Consider the following 21202-nt stretch of genomic DNA (forward strand, 5'->3'; position numbering starts at 1 on the left):
ACGTCACTTTCCTCGCGGATCTCGTCGCTACACTGCAGGAGCTATTCACGCCTTTCCTCACTCCAGAACGCACCTGGGCACACGCGCAGTGTAACAGAATATTACCACTTCGATCAGAAAGCAGGTAAATAAGTATTTATTTTAGATAAATATGCCCTGTAATTGATGTACTATATATCTAGATGTTTTTAAATGATTGCTATGCTTGTCAAATGGTGTGCATATTTCAGGGACATTTGGAGACGCTGATAACCCAACCTTGAACACAGCGGGGAAAAAAGAAATGTTGGACTGTTGTTGAAACATGATTGATGTCCTTGAAAACATCCGAACGAAGCAAAATAACTGCCATTGTTTATTAATATAGACTTTAAATTCAAAATGCATGGCAACATTTCCGTGCGCATTATGCGTAATTTCAAACAAGAAGCCATTTCCTTTTGGGTCTTTTTATTTTCAAACATTTTTTAAAGATTGCACTGTAGAGTCATATCTGTCAGCTATATTATATTTATTGAGGGACAATGTTCATTTGCGTAAAATCAGGCTCAAATGTGAGGCGAGTTTAGTTTCCGCGGAGCTCTTATCCAAACTTTTCAAGTTGTTTGGCTATATTGTTGCTAACCCATCGTCACTCACCTTACAGGTGGTGGTAAAAAGATGAGAAGCGGCTTATTGCTGGTGGCTCTGTTCGTCGCCATGAAACTCCACTCAAGCCAGTCCATCTGCGAGGAACCTGCGGCTGGGGCATACAGATCAACCGACTCAGAGGTATGGAAGTTTCTCAGCCAAACGTTTCAATTTAAATCTCAGGTTAGCGCGTAAATGTTCTGTTTTTCCTTCATACAATATATAAGATTTGTGAATTCAAATGACTGATAGAATACACTATAGCCAATGAATGGGTTGAATCAAAGCCGGACTGTGGAGATACCATTGTTTCATATGCCATGAAAACATTAAATGAGTTGGAATGAATTAATTCCTTCATATTTCACCAGACCTTGCCCACTGGGAACAAACGTTAGTTCAAAGTCTAGGTTTGATTTACATTTGGTTGAGTTGTCAACTAACGTGAATTCAACGTGAAATCAACAAAACTATTTACCATGTAATTGGATGTAGGTTAAACGTTGGGTGAAAAAGAGACGTAATGCCATTCGTTGATTACTGAATCCTATATGGATGTGGCTGTAAATACTACATCATCATTCTCCATCAGCAAGTGTTCTTCAACAGGACAAAGTAGAAAGAGTCACTATGTGCTACCATTTGGAATTATAGTGTAGTGTACAATGCACTGCTGAAATACCTAAATATATAATATATCTATCTAATCTATCTATCTATCTATCTATCTATCTATCTATCTATCTATCTATCTATCTATCTATCTATATATATATATATATATATATATATATATATATATATATATATATTATATTCCACTCGTTATCTGAATTACATTGATAAACTGTAAACAGAGAGACAGGCAATACTGTATCAGTTGACAAGTCAGGTAAAAAAAAAGAAGGTGACATACAACACTGTGCTACATTTTTACAGTAGCCAACTGCTTTACAATACCCCTATTTTTGATGATTTGTTCTATGTATGTAATTTATAAGGATAATTAAACTATAAGATTTACATATTTCTCAACATGCTCACAAATATACTGTCTGGGAAATTATACTTACTGTCTACTGTTCTTTCTATTCAGCACTATAAAAACTAACGTTATTTTTTGCTATTGGATTAAATGGTAGTTAAAATGACTAAATGGTTAGCCTATCGTTATCTGATGTATTGGTGACCAAACAAAATGTTCTCATGGTATTTCACAGAAAAGGTTTCGGCATGGATGATTCAGGGGTGAAAGATGTATGAAACCCAAATGTATGCACCATCAAAGGTTTTGAATGTAAAATAGGGGGCATTACAAGTGTTATCAGTTTAGAGTTTTGTACCCGGTAGTATACCACTTACATCTAAAAATGTGTACAAGTGATTGAAAAAAAAAAAAAACACTGAATACAATCATGTGTCATCATTACAGGAGGGTCCAGGTTTGGGAAACCTCCAGCGGACCATTCTGAAAAGATATAACGACCTGGATTATGACAGCTTCGTCGGGCTGATGGGGAGAAGGAGCGCTGGTAAGCATCTGCTCTGTCTACTTCACATCCTAGATCAATCAAACAAAGTTATTTATAAATACCTTTTTACATCAGCAGATAACAGTTGTCACAAAGTGCTTGCCCTGGTCTAAAGAGATGGTGTTGTGTTGACTCAAGCAATAGTCTTTCATGATGGATAGAAGTGTTTATACCAATTGGGTTGTACTGATAATGGTATTGTCACTGAGACTTCTCTGTTTTGACAAGATTGACAATTTGTCCTACAGTAGTCTTTATTTATTTCATAACATGTTCAATGCTGATGCTGGTGTTCACTGCTGGTAAATGACATTCTTCATAGGACTAATTCACTTTTTATTGGAGATCAATTGGGATTTATGATTTTTTGACAATTGACTTGTTTTTCCCCAGATATAAATGGTCTTCCACCATCTCCCCATAAAAGTTAGTAATAACCATTCATTTACTGTTTCTTTTACATATCAATAGAAATGTTATTATCTTTAATAGACAATTATGAGACATTTCGTGTCATATAATTATAATTCATAAAGTGCTTTTTTCATACCCAAGGTACATTTTTTTTTAAATATACTGTGAACACCTACATTTGATAATGACCTAATGACCATTCAGTATTCAATCTTTTGTAACAGGGGACATGGACGACGTCTTTGTTGGGCTTATGGGCAGAAGAAACTCGGAACTTGGTGAGTGTAGGTGGATGGGTATATGTTACTACCTTCAGAATGGACTTCTGAGAGCAGTAAGATAGTAATATGAAATCAGGTGGAAATGTTTCAATTGTATCAAGTGACTCCGTTTTAATAATCAATCAAAAGTTAAATAAATGAATATTCATATCAAATAAGTTTACATAAATAGGAAATTATTCTCAGATTGAATTTCAATAAATAACAAAAATATTATTGACATTACCCAATGAAACAAAACACCATTCAGTATTCAATCTCCTCCATGAACACACTAATATTCAGTCTCCCAGTCTTGTATAGCAAACGGCTCCATTTTATGATGACCACATCAGCAAGAGACAAACAGTTCAAAAGGCTGATGATAGAACCACGACAGAGTACTACTGTAATAACAGCCCAACTACGTTCTGCATCTCCCATGAACCATGAGATGACATTACTCTCCTGTTGTAGAAATAAACCATCCAAAACATTCACTGTAATATACGTTAGAAAATAGTTACTTGGATATGGACACGCATTCCCTGGTGCACAGGCAGGACCCTTTGAAGCTAGCTAGTAGCCCCTCTCGATAGCTAGCTAGCCTAGCTCACTAGCTTGTTAGCTACATTGAATTTTCAACAAAAATATAACCCCATGACCTATAAACATTACAAAGAATGTCAGACCATGTTCCTAAACACCCTGTAACTCATCAACAACAAATAAAGGACAAATAATATTTACCGGAAATGAGGTGGAAAAAAGGAAGCACATGAGAATGTTTCAACTTTATCAAGTAACTCTGTTGGGGCTAGGGGGCAGTATTGAGAATTTTGAAAAAAATATGTGCCCATTTTTAACTGCCTCCTACACCAACTCAGAAGCTAGGATATGCATATTATTAACAGATTTTGATAGAAAACACTCTGAATTTTCTAAAACTGTTTGAATGGTGTCTGTAAGTATAACAAAACTCATATGGCAGGAAAAAACCTGAGAGAAATACAAGCAGGAAATGAGAATTTTGTGGCTGTACTATTTTTAAGTCATTGCTAATAGATCACACAGTGACAAAGGATTCATTTTGCACTTCTTACGGCTTCCACTAGATGTCAACGATCTTTATAAAGTTGTTTGAAGCGTCTATGATGAACAGAGACCGGTAGACAAGGAAGGGAAGTTGACGTCCCTGGGATGTCGTCACTTCATTATTGTGTGCACATGCGCGTTCATGTGAGGCGAGACATTTTTCAAAATGTTTTTCAAGACACAGGAGAGGTCGGGTTGAAATATTACTGATGTTTCACGTTAAAAATGGCCCTAAAGATTGATGCTAAACAACGTTTGACATGTTTGAACGAACGTAAATAGATATTTTTTTAAACTTTTCGTGGTGACTTTTCCCTCCCCCGCTCTACATTTTGTGGAGCCTACTGAACGCGCTAACAACATGGAACAACTTGGAGTAATTTGGACATAAATTATGAACTTTGTCGAAAGAAACCACATTTGTTGTGGACCTGGGAAATCCTGGAAGTGCCTTCTGATGAAGATAATCAAAGGTAAGGGATTATTTACAATAGTATTATTGATATTAGATGGTTCCAAGATGGTGCTAACCTGTATATCCTAGCCTATTGTTCTTAGCATAGCACCCCGTTTATTGCAAAGTGTGATTTCCCAGTAAAGTTATTTTGAAATCTGGCAATGCGGTAGCATTTACGAGATGTTAATCTATAATTCTTTGAATGACAATATTATAATTTACCAATGTTTTCGAATAGTAATTTTGTAAATTGTAACGTCATTTTGTAAATTGTAATTCACCGGAAGCATTTGAGGGGAAAAAAATTCTGAATTTCACAGCCACTGTAAAATGCTGTTTTTGGATATAAATATGAACTTGATGGAATAAAAAATGCATGTATTGTATAACATAATGTCCTAGGAGTGTCATCTGATGAAGATTGTCAAAGGTTAGTGCATAATTTTAGCTGGTTTTCTGCTTTTGGTGACGCCTGTCTTTGAATTGACAAAACATTACACGCAGCTATTTTCAATGTACTCTCCTAACATAACCTAACTTTATGCTTTCGCCGTAAAGCCTCTTTGAAATTGGACAATGTGGTTGGATTTAGGAGATGTTAATCTTTCAAATGGTGAAAAATAGTTGATTGTTTGAGAAATTGAAATTGAAATTGAAAAGAATATTAGATTCTTGCAGTTTTTAATTTCCCGCCATGGTATCTTGTCAATAAATCCCGTTAGCGGGATCAGAGCGGGAAGGGGTCCCAAACAGGTGAAGCCAGCCAAGGTTGCCAGGTCGAGCTACAATTTATAGGCAAATGACCTCTGAAAACCCGCCCACAAGGCCTGACAACTAGCCCCTAAAATATGTTTGTTGCAAGAGTTGACACATTTATCCAATAACCCTTTTTCCATAAAGTTATCAACTGAATTAAGAAGGAATATCAATGAAATTTTGAACGACTTAGACAAAATTTGTTTTTTCATCAAAATAACAATTCTTGAGAGTTTAAGAATATGTCGCAAGAGAAAAGATAAAACACCCTTATTAAACTCTCCAGATCATTGTCCATCAATGGATGTCGATTTAACTTGTTTTGACTGCTTTGATTATGCAGTAAGGCTGGAGGAGGTGTGATAAGAACAGCCCTTAGCCGTGGTATAATGGCCATTTACCACAAATCCCAAAATTACCTTATTGCTCTTATAAACTGGTTACCAACGTAATTAGAATGGTAAAAATTATGTTTTTGTCATTCCCTTGGTACATGTCTAATATACCATGGCTTTCAACCAATCAGCATTCATATTTACATTTACATTTAAGTCATTTAGCAGACGCTCTTATCCAGAGCGACTTCAACACTCAATTATAATTATAAAGTGGGTGGTTCGAGCCCTGAATGCTGATTGGCTGACATAAGTGGCATATCAGACAGTATACCACAACACAACATTTATTTTTACTGCTCTAATTATGTTGGTAAGCATTGTATAATAACAATAAGGCACCTCGGGGGTTTGTGGTATATGGCCAATATACCACGACTAAGGGCTGTGTCCAGGCACTCCGCGATGCATCATGCATAAGACTCCAGTGATATAATAATTTCAACATACTGTATTTATTGTATCAAATGGCAGGCTACAGTAGCCGACAATGGCATATAAATTAATAGTTTACTTGATGGCCATCAGATGCAAATGTCGCCTATCAGTCTCCACATGTAATGTGATTTTCATTGCGGACATTTCCCCATAACACAAGCACGCGAGGGAGTTCCATAACTTCCATTTCAAATGTCCCTAAAACTGAGCATGAGTAAAACCCTTCGCCTGATACGGTTATCCATAAGAAAAGTCACCTTCAAAAATGCAGTTTACTTTAAACCACCTCTGAGCGAATTTATCTAAAGTGCCCTAGTGCGCCTAAAGTCCTTTTCAAATGCATTCTCGCCGTTATCACTTCTAGCTTGTTAATATGTTTTATGGAAAAAGGGTGTCTCCATAATGACCCATCTAAATAGCCTACCTACAACCGGTAAAAAGTTATCACGACGTGCGCGCGTGCTGCTCTGTGCTGCTCTGTCTCCCTGACTCAGTGAAATATATATATATATATATATATATTATTTTTTAAAGATAAATACGTGCAATTGAAAGTAGCCCAAAAACCCGCCACCCGCGACCAGTACATTTTCACCCGCGACATCGTTTTCAAAGTAGCCCAATTTCGCTGGAAACTGCGAACATGTCAACACTGAAGCCAGCTCAGTATTCCATTGATTCCTAGTCCAACACCAAAGTTAGAGCACCCTCTTGTGTCCTGACTGTAATTGCATCTACTGCTGCATAATAAATATCTGACTGCATAGGAATGGATAGACTTAGTACAGCAAAATAGAAAAGGTATCCCCTGAATCCCATGTACTTTTAGTTCTATCTCAATTATTTGCAACCCGCTACACTCTCGCCCTCTTTAAATAGTCCCTCCTGTTATTACTCTGTAAGTCTGTAACTGAGCAGTATGTCTGGTGTTCTGTATAGGTTTCGGCACTGGTATTGATATTGGTCACACTGCTGACATTGGTAAGTAGACATGCATACTGGTGGAGTGGATGGTAGAGTTTACTATAAAGCATGAATGTTAGGTCTCCACACCTGGTATGTTGGCTGTCCAAGTGTGTCATAAGTTAGCTTGCCCCTTGGTTTTTGGCAGTGGTGTAAAGTACTTAAGTAAAAATACTTTAAAGTACCTATTAAGTTGTTTTTTGGGCTGTACTTTACTATTTATATTTTTGACAACTTCTACTTTTACTTCACTACATTCCTGAAGAAAATAATGTACTTTTTACTCCATACATTTTCCCTGACACCCAAAAGTACTCGTTACATTTTGAATGATTAGCAGGACAGGAAAATGGTCCAATTCACACACTTATCAAGAGAACATCCCTGTTCATCCCTACTGCCTCTGATCTGGCGGACACACTAAACACAAATGTTTTGTTTGTAAATTAATGTCAGTGTTGTAGTGTGCCTCTGGCTATCCGTAAATGTAAAAAAAGAAAAGAAATTGTGCTGTCTGGTTTGCATGACATAAGGAATTTGAAATGATTAATACTTTTACTTTTGATACTTAAGTATATTTAAAACCAAATACTTTTAGACTTTTACTCAAGTAGTATTTTACTGGGTGACTTTCACTTTTACTTGAGTCATATTCTATTAAGGTATCTTTACTTTTACTCAAATATGACTTTTGAGTACTTTTTCCACCACTGGTTTTTGGATACATTGGGATCTTCTGACATCCATCCCTGCCTCTACGCACTGCTGATCTGAATCCATGACGTCATTCATACATGAAGAACCATTGTCTGGATTGGGCCCAACTACAGTTTCGGGAGTGTCATCTCTCCTTTCAACATGGTCCTCTCTCCCGTCGGCATTATCCCAATCCTCATTGTTTGGTTCTTCTAGGACTTCTGATTCCTGCTTCATGTTCTCATACTAACTACTTTCTGTATCCTGATTACAGGGATGAAACACATAGGCCTCTTCTGTCAGTGATTTTATCTGAGGTCTTGGGTGTTCTGCGCTTGCAACTGGGTTAACTCCTTGAGAACAGAAGTCTTCCTCTTCATTAGATTCTTCTGAAGTTTCATCCCCATCTCCTCCATGTTCCATGTTTGATGTTCTTTTTCTAGCATGCTGTTTCCTCTCTTCCAAGGTTTCATGTTTCACACAGGTATGTTATTCACTAACAACAGCATGTTGCTATGGAACACTCTGATGCCCTTAGCACCATTCTCCCTTTCCACCTTGTAGACTGGTTCTTCCCCAATCTTCATTACCACCTTGTGTATGGCAGCGTCCCAGTAGGCCTGCAACTTGCCTGGTCCTCCTCTCTAACATATTCTTCACCAATACTCTATCTCCAGTTTGGAGGGCCACTGCACCATGGTCGTAGTGTCTTTTGCCTTTAGCAGAGGACTTTTCACTGTTTTCAGATGCAACTTGGTAAGCTTCCTGCATTTTGGTGGCCTAGTTCTTAGCGTAGACTGGTTGTGACACCTGTTCATCACACTGATTGAGGCCAAGCAACTGGTCAATGGTCAGGCGGGGTAGTTGGCCAAAGAGAAGGGACTGTGGTGAGGAAGTGTTGCTCCGTGACGAGTGTAGTTGTATGAATGTACAATATGAGCAAGCGTTTGGCTCTCACACACAGTTGCCTTTTCTCGGTGTCTGTTGGTTGTCACCCCTTTAACCTCTTGGGCAGCTTGGATGTCCTCAATGGTTAACGGTATCACGTCTTCCCAGACATTAGTGTTGTCAGGAACTAGAAGACTGATTGACAGAGCAGCTGCCCACATAGCCTCATTTTCTTTGACAGCTTTACTTTCCTTCCAGATGGCAGTAATGACATCTTGAGTCATGTTGTTGGTAAACTCGCATTCACCATTATTGGAGGTCAAGTGGGTTTCTGAATAGCGTGTCTGCAACAATATGGACTTTCCCTGGGCGGTGGAACGACTGGGAAAGTCAATATTTAAGTTTGCTAGTTCACGCACCCATCTGTGCCCTACAGCGTTAAACCTGACAGTACTCATCACATATAAGGGGATTGTTATCTGTGTATATTGTAAAAGATGAGGCATAGTAGAGATAATCACGGAACTTGTCACAGCCGCGCCTGAATCGACGAGCGCCTTATGCTGGGAATGCGGGGAAAACTCAGGGGAAAAAAACATGCACAAACAGGTGGACAACAGAGGGCTCTGGATGAGAGTGGTGCAGACTCACCTGGGGTGACACCAGAGAGCCCTGCCTGCTGCCTCGACTCCCAGAGGCACCAACCCGGCACCGACCAGCAGTGTGCCCTCTGCGGCCACAGATGGTGCACGTGAAGGCCCCTTCTCCGGCCTCCCTGAGTGCAGCCCCTCCCAGCTCCATTGGCACCGGAGCAGGGGTGCTGGAAGCTGGAACCGCCAGAGCCCTCTCTGGACGTCCGCGGGTGACCAACAGGTTATCCAACCGAATGGACAGATCCACCAGCTGGTCAAAGGTGATGGTGGCATCCCACCAGGCCAACTCCCGACGGACATCCTGGCGCAGGCTGCGTCGGTAGTGGTCGATGAGGGCCCTGTCGTTCCATCCTGCTCCGGCGGTCAAGGTCCGAATTTCCAGGGCGAACTCCTGGGCGCTCCTCGTCCCCTGCCTCAGGTGGAAGACACGTTCACTTCCGGGCAGTCTTCGACCATCCACCCGAGGGTAGAGCGGCGGGTGAACTCCTCGAAGTGGTCCAACGCCGCATCTCCTTCTCCCCACACGGCATTTGCCACTCCAGAGCTCTCCCCGAGAGGCACGAGACGAGGGCGGACACCCTCTCTATTCCCGAGGGAGCCGGATGAAAGGTGGCCAGGTATAAGTCCAGCTGTAATAGGAACCCCTGGCACCGTGCTGCCATCCCATCATACTCCCTGGGAAGAGAGTATGAGACGCATCCCACTGGGACCGGATACAGGGGGGATGGGTAGTGGTAACCCCGGTTGTGCTGGTCGAGGCGCTGGAGAGACTCCCTGTCTCTCCCAGCGGTCCATGGTCTGGACAACGCAATCCATCGTGGATGGTGCAGCATTGCCGAGTGTTCTCGGATGCGCTCCTCGACCCCTCGGACCGGGGTACCTGCTCCTGCTGACTCCAAGGGTGGTGTGGAATTCTGTCAGGTTGTGCGCTACTAGTAGAGAAGTTAGGTGCAGGAGAGCAGAGAGTTGATCAGGCGCACACTTTATTTGGCAGAAGCAACAACAGACGGACGCAACTGTGTCAAAACCTCCAGCCAAATAGCAAAAGTGAAAAGCGCGACAACATTCACAATAATGCAAATGTTTAACAATAAACATACTTCGGGTTAAACACGGTACCCGGGGGAAAAACCAGCCTGGCGCGTCACACAAAAACACGTAACAAAACAATTCCACACAAAGACATGGGGGGAACAGAGGGAATATATATGTAGTGTGATTCGTGAATGTAAACCAGGTGTGAGGGAAACAAATGGAACAATGAAAAGTGGAGCGGCGATGGCTAGAAGACCGGTGACGTCGACCGCCGAACGCCACCCGAACAAGGAGAGAAGCCGACTTCGGCGGAAGTCGTGACAGACACCTGGAGGTGGGTGGAGACAATCACAAAGATAGGTGAAACAGATCAGGGCGTGACAAAATCTAATTTTCAGAGAACCACTTGTTGCAATTTCGATGAGGAACTCTTGTTCAGATATCAGTAAGTGAACTGGAGGCAGGGCTTGAAAGGGATAAATGAATCCAGTTGTTTGTGTCATCTGTTTCAGGAAAGTACCTGCGTAATTGCGCACCCAACTCACTCAGGTGCTTCACTATATCACATTTGACATTGTCCGTAAGCTTGAGTTAATTTGCACACAAAAAATCATACAATGATGGAAAGACCTGTGTGTTGTCCTTTTTAATGACAGAGAAGAGCTCCAACTTCTTAATCATTGCCTCAATTTTGTCCCGCACATTGAATATAGTTGCGGAGAGTCCTTGTAATACTAGATTCAGATCATTCAGGTGAGAAAAAAACATCACCCAGATAGGCCAGTCGTGTGAGAAACTCGTCATCATGCAAGCGGTCAGACAAGTGAAATGTATGTTCAGTAAAGAACTTTAAGCTCATCTATCAATTAAAAAAAAACGTGTCAATACTTTGCACCTTGATAACCAGCGCACTTCTGTATGTTGTAAAAGCGTTACATGGTCGCTGCCCGTATCATTGCATAGTGCAGAAAATACACAAGAGTTCAGGGGCCTTGCTTTAACAAAGTTAACCATTTTCACTGTGGTGTCCAAAACGTCTTTCAAGCTGTCAGGCATTCCTTAGGAAGCAAGATCTTCTCGGTGGATGCTGCAGTGTTCCCAAGTGGCGTCGGGAGCAACTGCTTGCACCCGCATTACCACTCCACTATGTCTCCCTGTCATGGCTTTTGCGCCATCAGTACAGATACCAACACATCTTAACCACCAAAGTCCTTTTGATGTCACAAAGCTGTCCAGTACCTTAAAAATATCCTCTACTGTTGTCCTGGTTTCCAGTGGTTTGCAGAAGAGGATGTCTTCCTTAGTTGACCCGCATTAACGTAACGGACATATACCAGGAGCTGTGCCAGGCCCGCCACGTCTGTTGAGTCATCCAGCTGTAATGCATAGAATTCACTGGCTTGTATGTGAAGCAGTAATTGTTTCAAAACATCTCCTGCCAATTCGCTGATGTGTCGTGACACAGTGTTGTTTGATGAAGCCATTGTATGTATAGTTTTTTGGCCTTTTCCTCCAGCATTGTCCCAGCCATATGCGCGGCAGCAGGAAGAATTAAGTCCTCCACAATAGTATGGGGCTTGCCTGTCCTAGCCACTCGGTAGCTCACCGTATAAGACGCTTCTAGCCCCTTCTTATTAATGGTATCTGTTCTTTTTATACATGTCTTATTAGTCGAAAGTTGTCTTAATTCTTGCTCAAAAAACTCCCCTGGCCTATTTTTCAAATGGGCATGTTTTGTTTCTAAATGTCTGCACAAGAGTGAAGGTTTCATCAAATTGTGAGATAGTGCTTTTGCACATGAAATGTCCTCTCACTGTCAACTGCTTTTATTTTCAGCAAACTTAACATGTGTAATATTTGTATGAACATAACAAGATTCAACAACTGAGACATAAACTGAACAAATTCCACAGACATGAGACTAACAGAAATTGAATAATGTGTCCCTGAACGAAGGGGGGGTCAAAATCAAAAGTAACAGTCAGTATCTGGTGTGGACACCAGCTGCATTAAGTACTGCAGTGCATCTCCTCCTCATGGACTGCACCAGATTTACCAGTTCTTGTTGTAAGATGTTAGCCCACTCTTCCACCAAGGCACCTGTAAGTTCCCGGACATTTCTGGGGGGAATGGCCCTTGCCCTCACCCTCCGATCCAACAGGTCTCAGATGTGCTCAATGGGATTGAGATCCGGGCTCTTTGCTGGCCATGGCAGAACACTGACATTCCTGTCTTGCAGGAAATCATGCACAAAACGGCAGTATGGCTGGTGGCTTTGTCACACTGGAGGGTCATGTCAGGATGAGCCTGCAGGAATGGTATCACATGAGGGAGGAGGATGTCTTCCTTGTAACACACAGCGTTGAGATTGCCTGCAATGACAACAAGCTCAGTCCTATGATGCTGTGACACACCTGCCGAAACCATGACGGACCCTACAGCTCAAAATCGATCCCGCTCCAGAGTACAGGCCTCGGTGTAACGCTCATTCCTTCGACGATAAACGCAAATCCGACCATCACCCCTGGTGAGACAAAACCACGACTTGTCATTGAAGAGCACTTTTTGCCAGTCCTGTCTGGTCCAGCGACGGTGGGTTTGTGCCCATAGGCGACGTTGTTGCCAGTGATGTTTGGTGAGGACCTGCCTTACAACAGGCCCACAAGCTCTAAGTCCAGCCTCTGTCCGCAATAGGCTGAGAGTCTGAGCACTGATGGAGGGATTGTGCGTTCCTGGTGTAACTCGGGCAGTTGTTGTTGCCATCCTGTACCTGTCCCGCAGGTGTGATGTTCGGATGTGCCGATCCTGTGCAGGTGTTGTTACACGTGGTCTGCCACTGCGAGGACGATCAGCTGTCCGTCCTGTCTCCCTGTAGCGCTGTCTTTGGCGTCTCGCAGTACGGACATCGCAATTTATTGCCCTGGCCACATCTGCAGTCCTCACACCTCCTTACAGCATGCCTAAGGCACGTTCACGCAGATGTGCAGGGACCCTGGGCATCTTTCTTTTGGTGTTTTTCAGAGTCAGTAGAAACGCCTCTTTAGTGTCCTACGTTTTCATAACTGTGACCTTAATTGTATACCGTCTGTAAGCTGTAAGTGTCTTAACGACCGTTCCACAGGTGCATGTTCATTAATTGTTTATGGTTCATTGAACAAGCAAGGGAAACAATGTTTAAACCCTTTACAATGAAAATCTGTGAAGTTATTTGGGTGTTTACGAATTATCTTTGGACAGGGTCCTGAAAAAGGGCCGTTTGTTTTTTGCTGAGTTTATATTATATAATATACACTACCTGTCACAGGCGTCGATGAAATGGGACCAAAACGCAGCGGGTATAGTGCTCATCTTCTTTTATTATTAATAAAGTGAACACTTAAACGAAAACAACAAACCTTCGATCGCTGGTACTCCCCAGCCTGGCTCCATGGACCCTTTCCATCGAAGATCTCCGCCCACGTCCATGACTCGAGATACCTCCTCTCCAGCTCCTTACCCCGCTGCTTGGTATTCTTTTGGTGGATGGTTCTGTTATAGACGTCGATGAAAGGGGACCAAAACGCAGCGGGTATAGTGCTCATCTTCTTTTATTATTAATAAAGTGAACACTTAAACGAAAACAACAAACAGACAATCAACCGTTCTGCAAGGTACACAGACTATACAGAAAGCAACCACCCACAAAAACACAGGAAAAACAGGCTGCCTAAGTATGGCTTCCAATCAGAGACAACGAAAGACACCTGCCTCTGATTGGAAGCCATACCTGGCCACACATAGAAAAAGAAACATAGAAATAGAAAACTAGAATCAAAATCCCCTAGAACCAAAAAACCCCAAAACAGACAAAACAAACACCCTTTGCCACGCCCTGACCATGCTACAATTACAAATGACCCCTTTACTGGTCAGAACGTGACAGTACCCCCCCCCCCCCTCAAAGGTGCAGACCCGACTGCACCTCCAAAACAAAAAACCCCGCATAACCAACCCCAAACCTAAAGGGAGGGAAGGGAGGGTGGCCACCGTCAACGACGGTTCCTGTGCTACACCCCCCCTTCGCCAATCCTCCCACTACGGAGGTGGCTCTGGCTCTGGGCATAGCTCCCGTTCAGAAGACTCTGGGCTGAAAGGCGTCGCTGGAGGCCCCGGGCTGAGCGGCGTCGCTGGAGGCTCCAGGCTGGGGAGCGTCGCTGGAGGGAGAGTGCGCAGAGCAGACACAGGACGTACTGGGCCTTGGAGGCGCACTGGAGGTCTGGCGCTCAGGGCTGGCACAACCCGTCCCGGCCCAATGCTGACTATAGCCCGGCAAGGGTGGAGCGCTGGCACCAGACAAACTGGGCTGTGCTGGGTAATGCGGGGCACAGTACCTGAAGCAGGCGTAGGATATCCTGGGCCCAGGATTCTCCCTGGAGGTCTGACACTTACAGCCAGCATAACCCATCCTGGCTCAATGCTCACTCTAGCCCGGCAAGGGCAAAGCGCTGGCACAGGACGAACTGGGCTGTGCTGGGGAATGCAGGGTATCGTGTGTGGAGCAGGCGTGGGATATCCTGGGCCGAGGAGCCACACTGGAGGCCAGATATGCTGCGCCGGCGCACTTTTTCCTGGCTGCCGTCTAGCTGTCGCACGACAACGTTGCAGAGCCTGTATCGACCGCACCCGGCTCTGAGTGCATATGGGCGACATAGTGCGCATACCTCCATACTGCCTAGCTCCTCCCTCAGTGCGTCTGCTCCGTCGTGCGCTCCCCACCAGTCCCTTTCTCCGGAATCCAGCGTCGTCATCCGCTCTTGACTCCTCGACCGGCTCTGGTTTCCTCCATGGCTCCCTCCGTATAGCCCGGGAAGTTAGGTCAGGGTTCCCCACTGACCTAGCAACCCTCCCCTTAACCTCCCCCCTAGCAACCCTCCCCTTATGCTGCCTCTTCCCCTCCTGAATAGGAGGATACAACGCCTTGTACCTCCGTCGTTCCCTCTTCGCTTCCTCCAGCTCCTCCTTCGATCGCTGGTACTCCCCAGCCTGGCTCCATGGACCCTTTCCATCGAAGATCTCCTCCCACGTCCATGACTCGAGATACCTCCTCTCCTGCTCCTTACCCCGCTGCTTGGTATTCTTTTGGTGGATGGTTCTGTTATGGACGTCGATGAAAGGGGACCAAAACGCAGCAGGTAGTGCTCATCTTCTTTTATTATTAATAAAGTGAACACTTAAACGAAAACAACAAACCGATAATCAACCGTTCTGCAAGGTACACAGACTATACAGAAAGCAACCACCCACAAAAACACAGGAAAAACAGGCTGCCTAAGTATGGCTTCCAATCAGAGACAACGAAAGACACCTGCCTCTGATTGGAAGCCATACCTGGCCACACATAGAAAAAGAAACATAGAAATAGAAAACTAGAACCAAAATCCCCAAGAACCCCCCCCAAAAAAAACACACAAAACAAACACCCCCTGCCACGCCCTGACCATACTACAATTACAAATGACCCCTTTACTGGTCAGGACGTGACACTACCGTTCAAAAGTTTGGGGTCACTTAGAAATGTCCTTGTTTTTGAAAGAAAAGCACATTTTATGGCCATTAAAATAACATCAAACTGATCAGATATACAGTTTAGACATTGTTAATGTTGTAAATTACTATTGTAGCTGGAAACAACATATTTTTTATGGAATATCTACATAGGCGTACAGAGGCCCGTTATCAGCAAACATCACTCCTGTGTTCTAATGGCACGTTGTGTTAGCTAATCCAAGTTTATAATTTTAAAAGGCCAATTGATCATTAGAAAACCCTTTTGCAATTATGTTAGCACAACTGAAAACTGTTGTTCTGATTAAAGAAGCATTAAAACTGGCCTTCTTTAGACTAGTTGAGTATCTGGAGCATCAGCATTTGTGGGTTCGATTACAGGCTGGAAATGTCCAGAAACAAAGACCTTTCTTCTGAAACTCATCAGTCTATTCTTGTTCTGAGAATTGAAAGCTATTCCATGTGAGAAATTGCCAAGAAACTGAAGATCTCATACAACGCTGTGTACTACTCCCTTCACAGAACAGCGCAAACTGGCTCTAACCAGAATAGAAAGAGGAGTGGGAGACCCCGGTGCACAACTGAGCAAGAGGACAAGTACATTAGAGTGTCTAGTTTGAGAAACAGAGTCCTCAACTGGCAGCTTCATTAAATAGTACCAGCAAAACACCAGTCTCAACATCAACAGTGAAGAGGTGACTCCGGGATGCTGCCCTTGTAGCTGTTTCCAGCTACAAAAGTAATTTACAACATTAACAATGTCTACACTGTATTTCTGATCAACTTTATGTTATTTTAATGGCCAAAAAATGTGCTTTTCTTTCCAAAACAAGGACATTTCTAAGTGACGCCAAACCTTTGAACGGTAGTGTAAGTAAACCCCAAATCATGTAGTTCTCATCATGTTTGCGCCTCTTCGATGGTCCAACGTCCCTGACTGTTGTTTGGTGCTTTTCCGGGTAAGGGGGCAGTAGCTCTTCGGCTGCATCAGATTCACAACTGTCAGTGTCCATGCTAGCTGGGCTAACAACAAATGTAGATTACTGATGCTAGTATTGGATGTGCTCGTGGAAGCAGAACAACTTGTGTCGTCAACAGGTGCAGGTGTAGTACATGCTGGTAGTAGCAGTACTATCAGTAGAGCTGGTACACAAGCTGGTACGCCTTACTTTTTTGAACCATTTATCAATTTTCGAGCAAATGGAATGAGCAGCAGCTACGTTTGGCTACATACGGACCGTTAGTGGAATTCCTTTGAGAGAGTAACGGTTAATGTGATTCGATGTTATTTCACTAGGCTAGCTGTATTTGACATTGTGTTGTTATTTCGCTGAACACTAGATGGTTTAATTACATTTTTGGCAGTGAAACGAGGCTACTCAGGCGAGAAAAACCCCTCACCCAAATGTATAGCCCGTTGGAAAATATAAATGGACTGTTTGAAAATGTGAAGAAAAAAAAAACAAGAAAACAATAATAGTATATATATTATTAAATAAAATTGTGAATCACATTTTTATTTGGCGTACCCCGACGGCATTGTGCGTCCACCCCAGTTTGGGAATACCTGATCTAGATGACTTAAGTTTACTGGGGGATACCATTTCTCACGTTGCATTTGGGGTTTGGTGGATTTGTCATTGGTGACATCACCTACTGCTGGGTCTGTCTGCATGGTAAAGAGTGCAGCCTTCTTGTCTCCCTGAGGGGTAAGGTAAACGGGCACAGGGAAAATAGCAACTACTGACTCAATACTGCTTAGACATTGTCACGTCCTGACCAGTATAGAGTATATTTGGTTATTGTAGTTTGGTCAGGACGTGGCAGAGGGGAGTTGATGTATGTTTATGGGGTTTGTCACTGGTCTATGTCTGTGGTTCTATGTATAGTTAATTGGGGTTGGACTCCCAATTGAAGGCAGGTGTGTTGAGTTGCCTTTGATTGGGAGTCCTATATAGTAGGGTGTGTTTGTCTTTGTGTTTTGTGGGTAGTTGTTTTTGCATTGCTTTTCGTATAGCCTGCAAGACTGTTGTACTGTTGTGTTTCTTTGTTTCTTGTTTTGTATAGTGTGCACGTTCTTGATTAATTAAATTCAAAGATGAACACGAACTCCGCTGCGTATTGGTCTACTTTCTCAGACGAGGACTTCTCTGTTTCGTCTGAGGGCGAAAACAGTTGTGACAGACATATTCTTGGTGCAAGCCATATATCGTGTGATTCATTTTGCTCTTAGATTTTCGTACATTTTGACTTCCCTGCTGTGTAGAGATAAAGTCCTTCTGGTTCATGAGACATAACACATGGTTCAAACAGCATTACACCCCCCTTTTGCCAGCCTCTGACTCTATATTTCACATCCCTAGCTTGCCCACCTGGTATTGTGAATCTTGATTTCCCTGACTTAACTGTGTAGCTAAAGCCTGTCTCGTTTGTGCAGTTGGTGGCCATAGAGTTCACTGTGTTAACCACTGTGTCAGCGGTGTTCTTTCTCACATTCATTGCTTCTCCAAGAAGAGCACTCAAAAAAGATGGCGCCGGAGCAGAAGGCAGACGTTTTACGTGCCCCCAACAGATAGTGTTTTTTTGTTTGTTTATCTGCGTTGTTTGTAACTTATTTTTTTTACTATTTTTGTACATAATGTTGCCGCTACCGTATCTTATGACCGAAAATAACTTCTAGACATCAGGACTATGATTACTTACCACGGACTAGGAGAATCTTTTTCTCCTACTCCCGAAGCGGAGGAAATACGGCTCCCTCGGGAACAGGACCCGACCCCAGTGATCTGCGTGAAGAGGAGGCGGAGAAAGAGAGGCCGGAGGGCGGGCTGCCTTCTGAGGAGTCGGAGGCGATCGAATAAACCCCCACTCCCCTCAATTCTACTAGCAAACATGCAGTCTTTGGACAATAAAATGGACGAATTATTGGGAAGATTATTCTACCAATGAGACATTAAAAACTGTAACATCTTATGCTTCACGGAGTCGTGGCTGAACGACGACAACATCAACATACAGCTGGCTGGTTGTACGATGTACCGGCAGGATAGAACATCGGCATCTGGTAAGACGAGGGGCGGCGGTCTATGTATTTTTGTAAACAACAGCTGGTGCATGATATCTAAGGAAGTCTCGAACTATTGCTCGCCTGAGGTAGAGTATCTCATGATAAGCTGCAGACCACATTACCTACCGAGAGAGTTTTCATCAATATACTATGTAGCCGTTTACATTGCACCACAGTCAGAGGCTGGCACTAAGATAGCATTCAATGAGCTGTATTCCGTCATAAGCAAACAAGAAAACGCTCACCCAGAGGCGGCGCTCCTAGTAGCCCAGGGAAACTCCTAGTAATACAGAGAAACTTAAATCAGTTTTACCAAATTTCTATCAGCATGTTAAATGTGCAAACAGAGGGAAAAGAACTCTGGACCCCCTATACTCCACACACAGAGATGTATACAAAGCTCTCCCTCACCCTCCATTTGGCAAATCTGACCATAATTCCATCCTCCTGATTCCTGCTTACAAGCAAAAATTAAAGCAGGAAGCACCAGTGACCAGTGATTTGCCAATGACACAAAACAGGACTGTTTTGCTAGCACAGATTGGAATATGTTCCGGGATTCCTCCATTGGCATTGAGGAGTACACCACATCTGTCATTGGCTTCATCAATAAGTGCATCGATGACGTTGTCCCCACAGTGACCGTACGTACATATCCCAACCAGAAGCCATGGATTACAGGCAGCATCTGCACTGAGCTAAAGGCTAGAGCTGCTGCTTTCAAGGAGCGGGACACTAACCGGGAAGCATATAAGAAATCCAGCTATGCCCTCCGACGAACCATCAAACAGGCAAAGCGTCAATACAGGACTAAGATCGAGTCATACTACACTAGCTCTGACGCTCATCGGATGTGGCAGGGCCTGCAAACCATTACAGAGTACAAAGGGAAGCACAGCCGAGAGCTGCCCAGTAACACGAGCCTACCTGACGAGCTAAACTACTTCTATGCTCGCTTCGATGCAAATAACACTGAAACATGCATGAGAGCACCAGCTGTACCGGAAGACTGTGTTATCACGCTCTCTGCCGCCGATGTGAGGTAGACCTTTAGACAGGTCAACATTCACAAGGCCGGATTAACAGGACATATACTCCGAGCATGCGCTGACCAACTAGCAAGTGTCTTCACTGACATTTTCAACCTCTTCCTGTCTGAGTCTGTAATACCAACACGTTTTAAGCAGACCACCATAGTGCCTGTGCCCAAGAACACTAAGGTAACCTGCCTAAATGACAACCGACCCGTAGCACTCACCTCTGTAGCAATGAAGTGCTTTGAAAGGCTGGTGATGGCTCACATCAACACCATCATCCCAGAAACCATAGACCCACTCCAATTTGCATACCGCCCCAACAGATCCATAGATGATGCAGTCTATTGCACTCCCCACTGCCCTTTCCCACCTGGACAAAAGGAACACCTATGTGAGAATGCTATTCATTGACTACTGTTGCGTCAAAAGACAGGTATTCATATTCAAGGCGTTCAGATTTTCAACTGATTTCAAAGATAAAACACCAGCAGGGGGCGAAAGAGTGTATGCATTGTGGAACCCATCATTAGCTTGTGTTTCCCTGGGGAACATATATACTGGTGCACCTTTGTGATAGCAGGTGGTGAAATGTTTGGTGGAAAAGCATTTCACTGGAAGTCCTTCACGGAAGAGGAGACTCTCATTCATACACATTCAGCTCATTTAGGATTCTGGAGACTCAACCGGTAGGCACATGGACATTGTTGTGTAAAATTGTTGCCAGTTAGGTGTTTATTTGTGTTGAGAATTGAGACCAATTGTCTAATTTAGTATATAGTATAATTGAGATAATATGACTACATTAAGATTATATATTTAATTTGAAATGACCTTACTTGAAGTAATGTATATTTATTTTTGTGTTTTGCCTTTAAAGGTTATCAACCTAACTAACTAAAGAACTAATTAACTAACTGACTAAAGAAATAGAAGTCAGAAGAAAATTGAGTTGTCCCTTGTGTCCTTCAGTCCTTAAAGGCCTTTTTCAAGTTTGGGCAAAGAGCTGCAGTGTGAACCATACACAACTTGACAACAAGAATGTCTCTTTGCATTCATCATCTTCTCCATGACAGACCAAGCACCTCTTGCAGGCCCCCAGCTTTTCTACAGCAGCCAAAGGAAGGAAGGAAGGAAATAAGCCACATTTTAGCTAAATGTATTATTATCGTCTCTTAAACAACCACTACACAGGGTCATTCCATACTTTGAATCAGGTAGCATTTGTGTTAAAAAAAGGTGACCCATTTTTCCCGTGTCCAAGGGCATTGAAATATTTGATATTGATTTATACACTTTGTTCTGTTGGCATTTTAGAATTCCCAAATCAAAGCTTTTGATTAAA

General features: G+C 43.1%; 1 protein-coding gene across 2 annotated transcripts in view; it reads left to right on the top strand.

Moving 5' to 3' along the window:
* The window catches only part of LOC115165493 (tachykinin-3), a 26572-nt gene continuing 5370 nt past the window's right edge, over window positions 1–21202 (top strand). The window contains exons 1-5 of one of the 2 annotated variants that reach the window (XM_029718656.1): window positions 1–124; window positions 647–771; window positions 2063–2162; window positions 2556–2588; window positions 2801–2854. In XM_029718656.1, the coding sequence (XP_029574516.1) occupies window positions 661–771; window positions 2063–2162; window positions 2556–2588; window positions 2801–2854 (298 nt within the window). In that variant the 5' untranslated portion in view covers window positions 1–124; window positions 647–660. Of the gene's footprint in view, window positions 125–646; window positions 772–2062; window positions 2163–2555; window positions 2589–2800; window positions 2855–20492; window positions 20547–21202 lie in introns of those variants that run through there. The other variant, XR_003870182.1, reaches the window with a different exon arrangement.

The sequence above is a fragment of the Salmo trutta genome, chromosome 28, assembly GCF_901001165.1.
Source record: "Salmo trutta chromosome 28, fSalTru1.1, whole genome shotgun sequence".
Lineage (NCBI taxonomy): Eukaryota > Metazoa > Chordata > Actinopteri > Salmoniformes > Salmonidae > Salmo > Salmo trutta.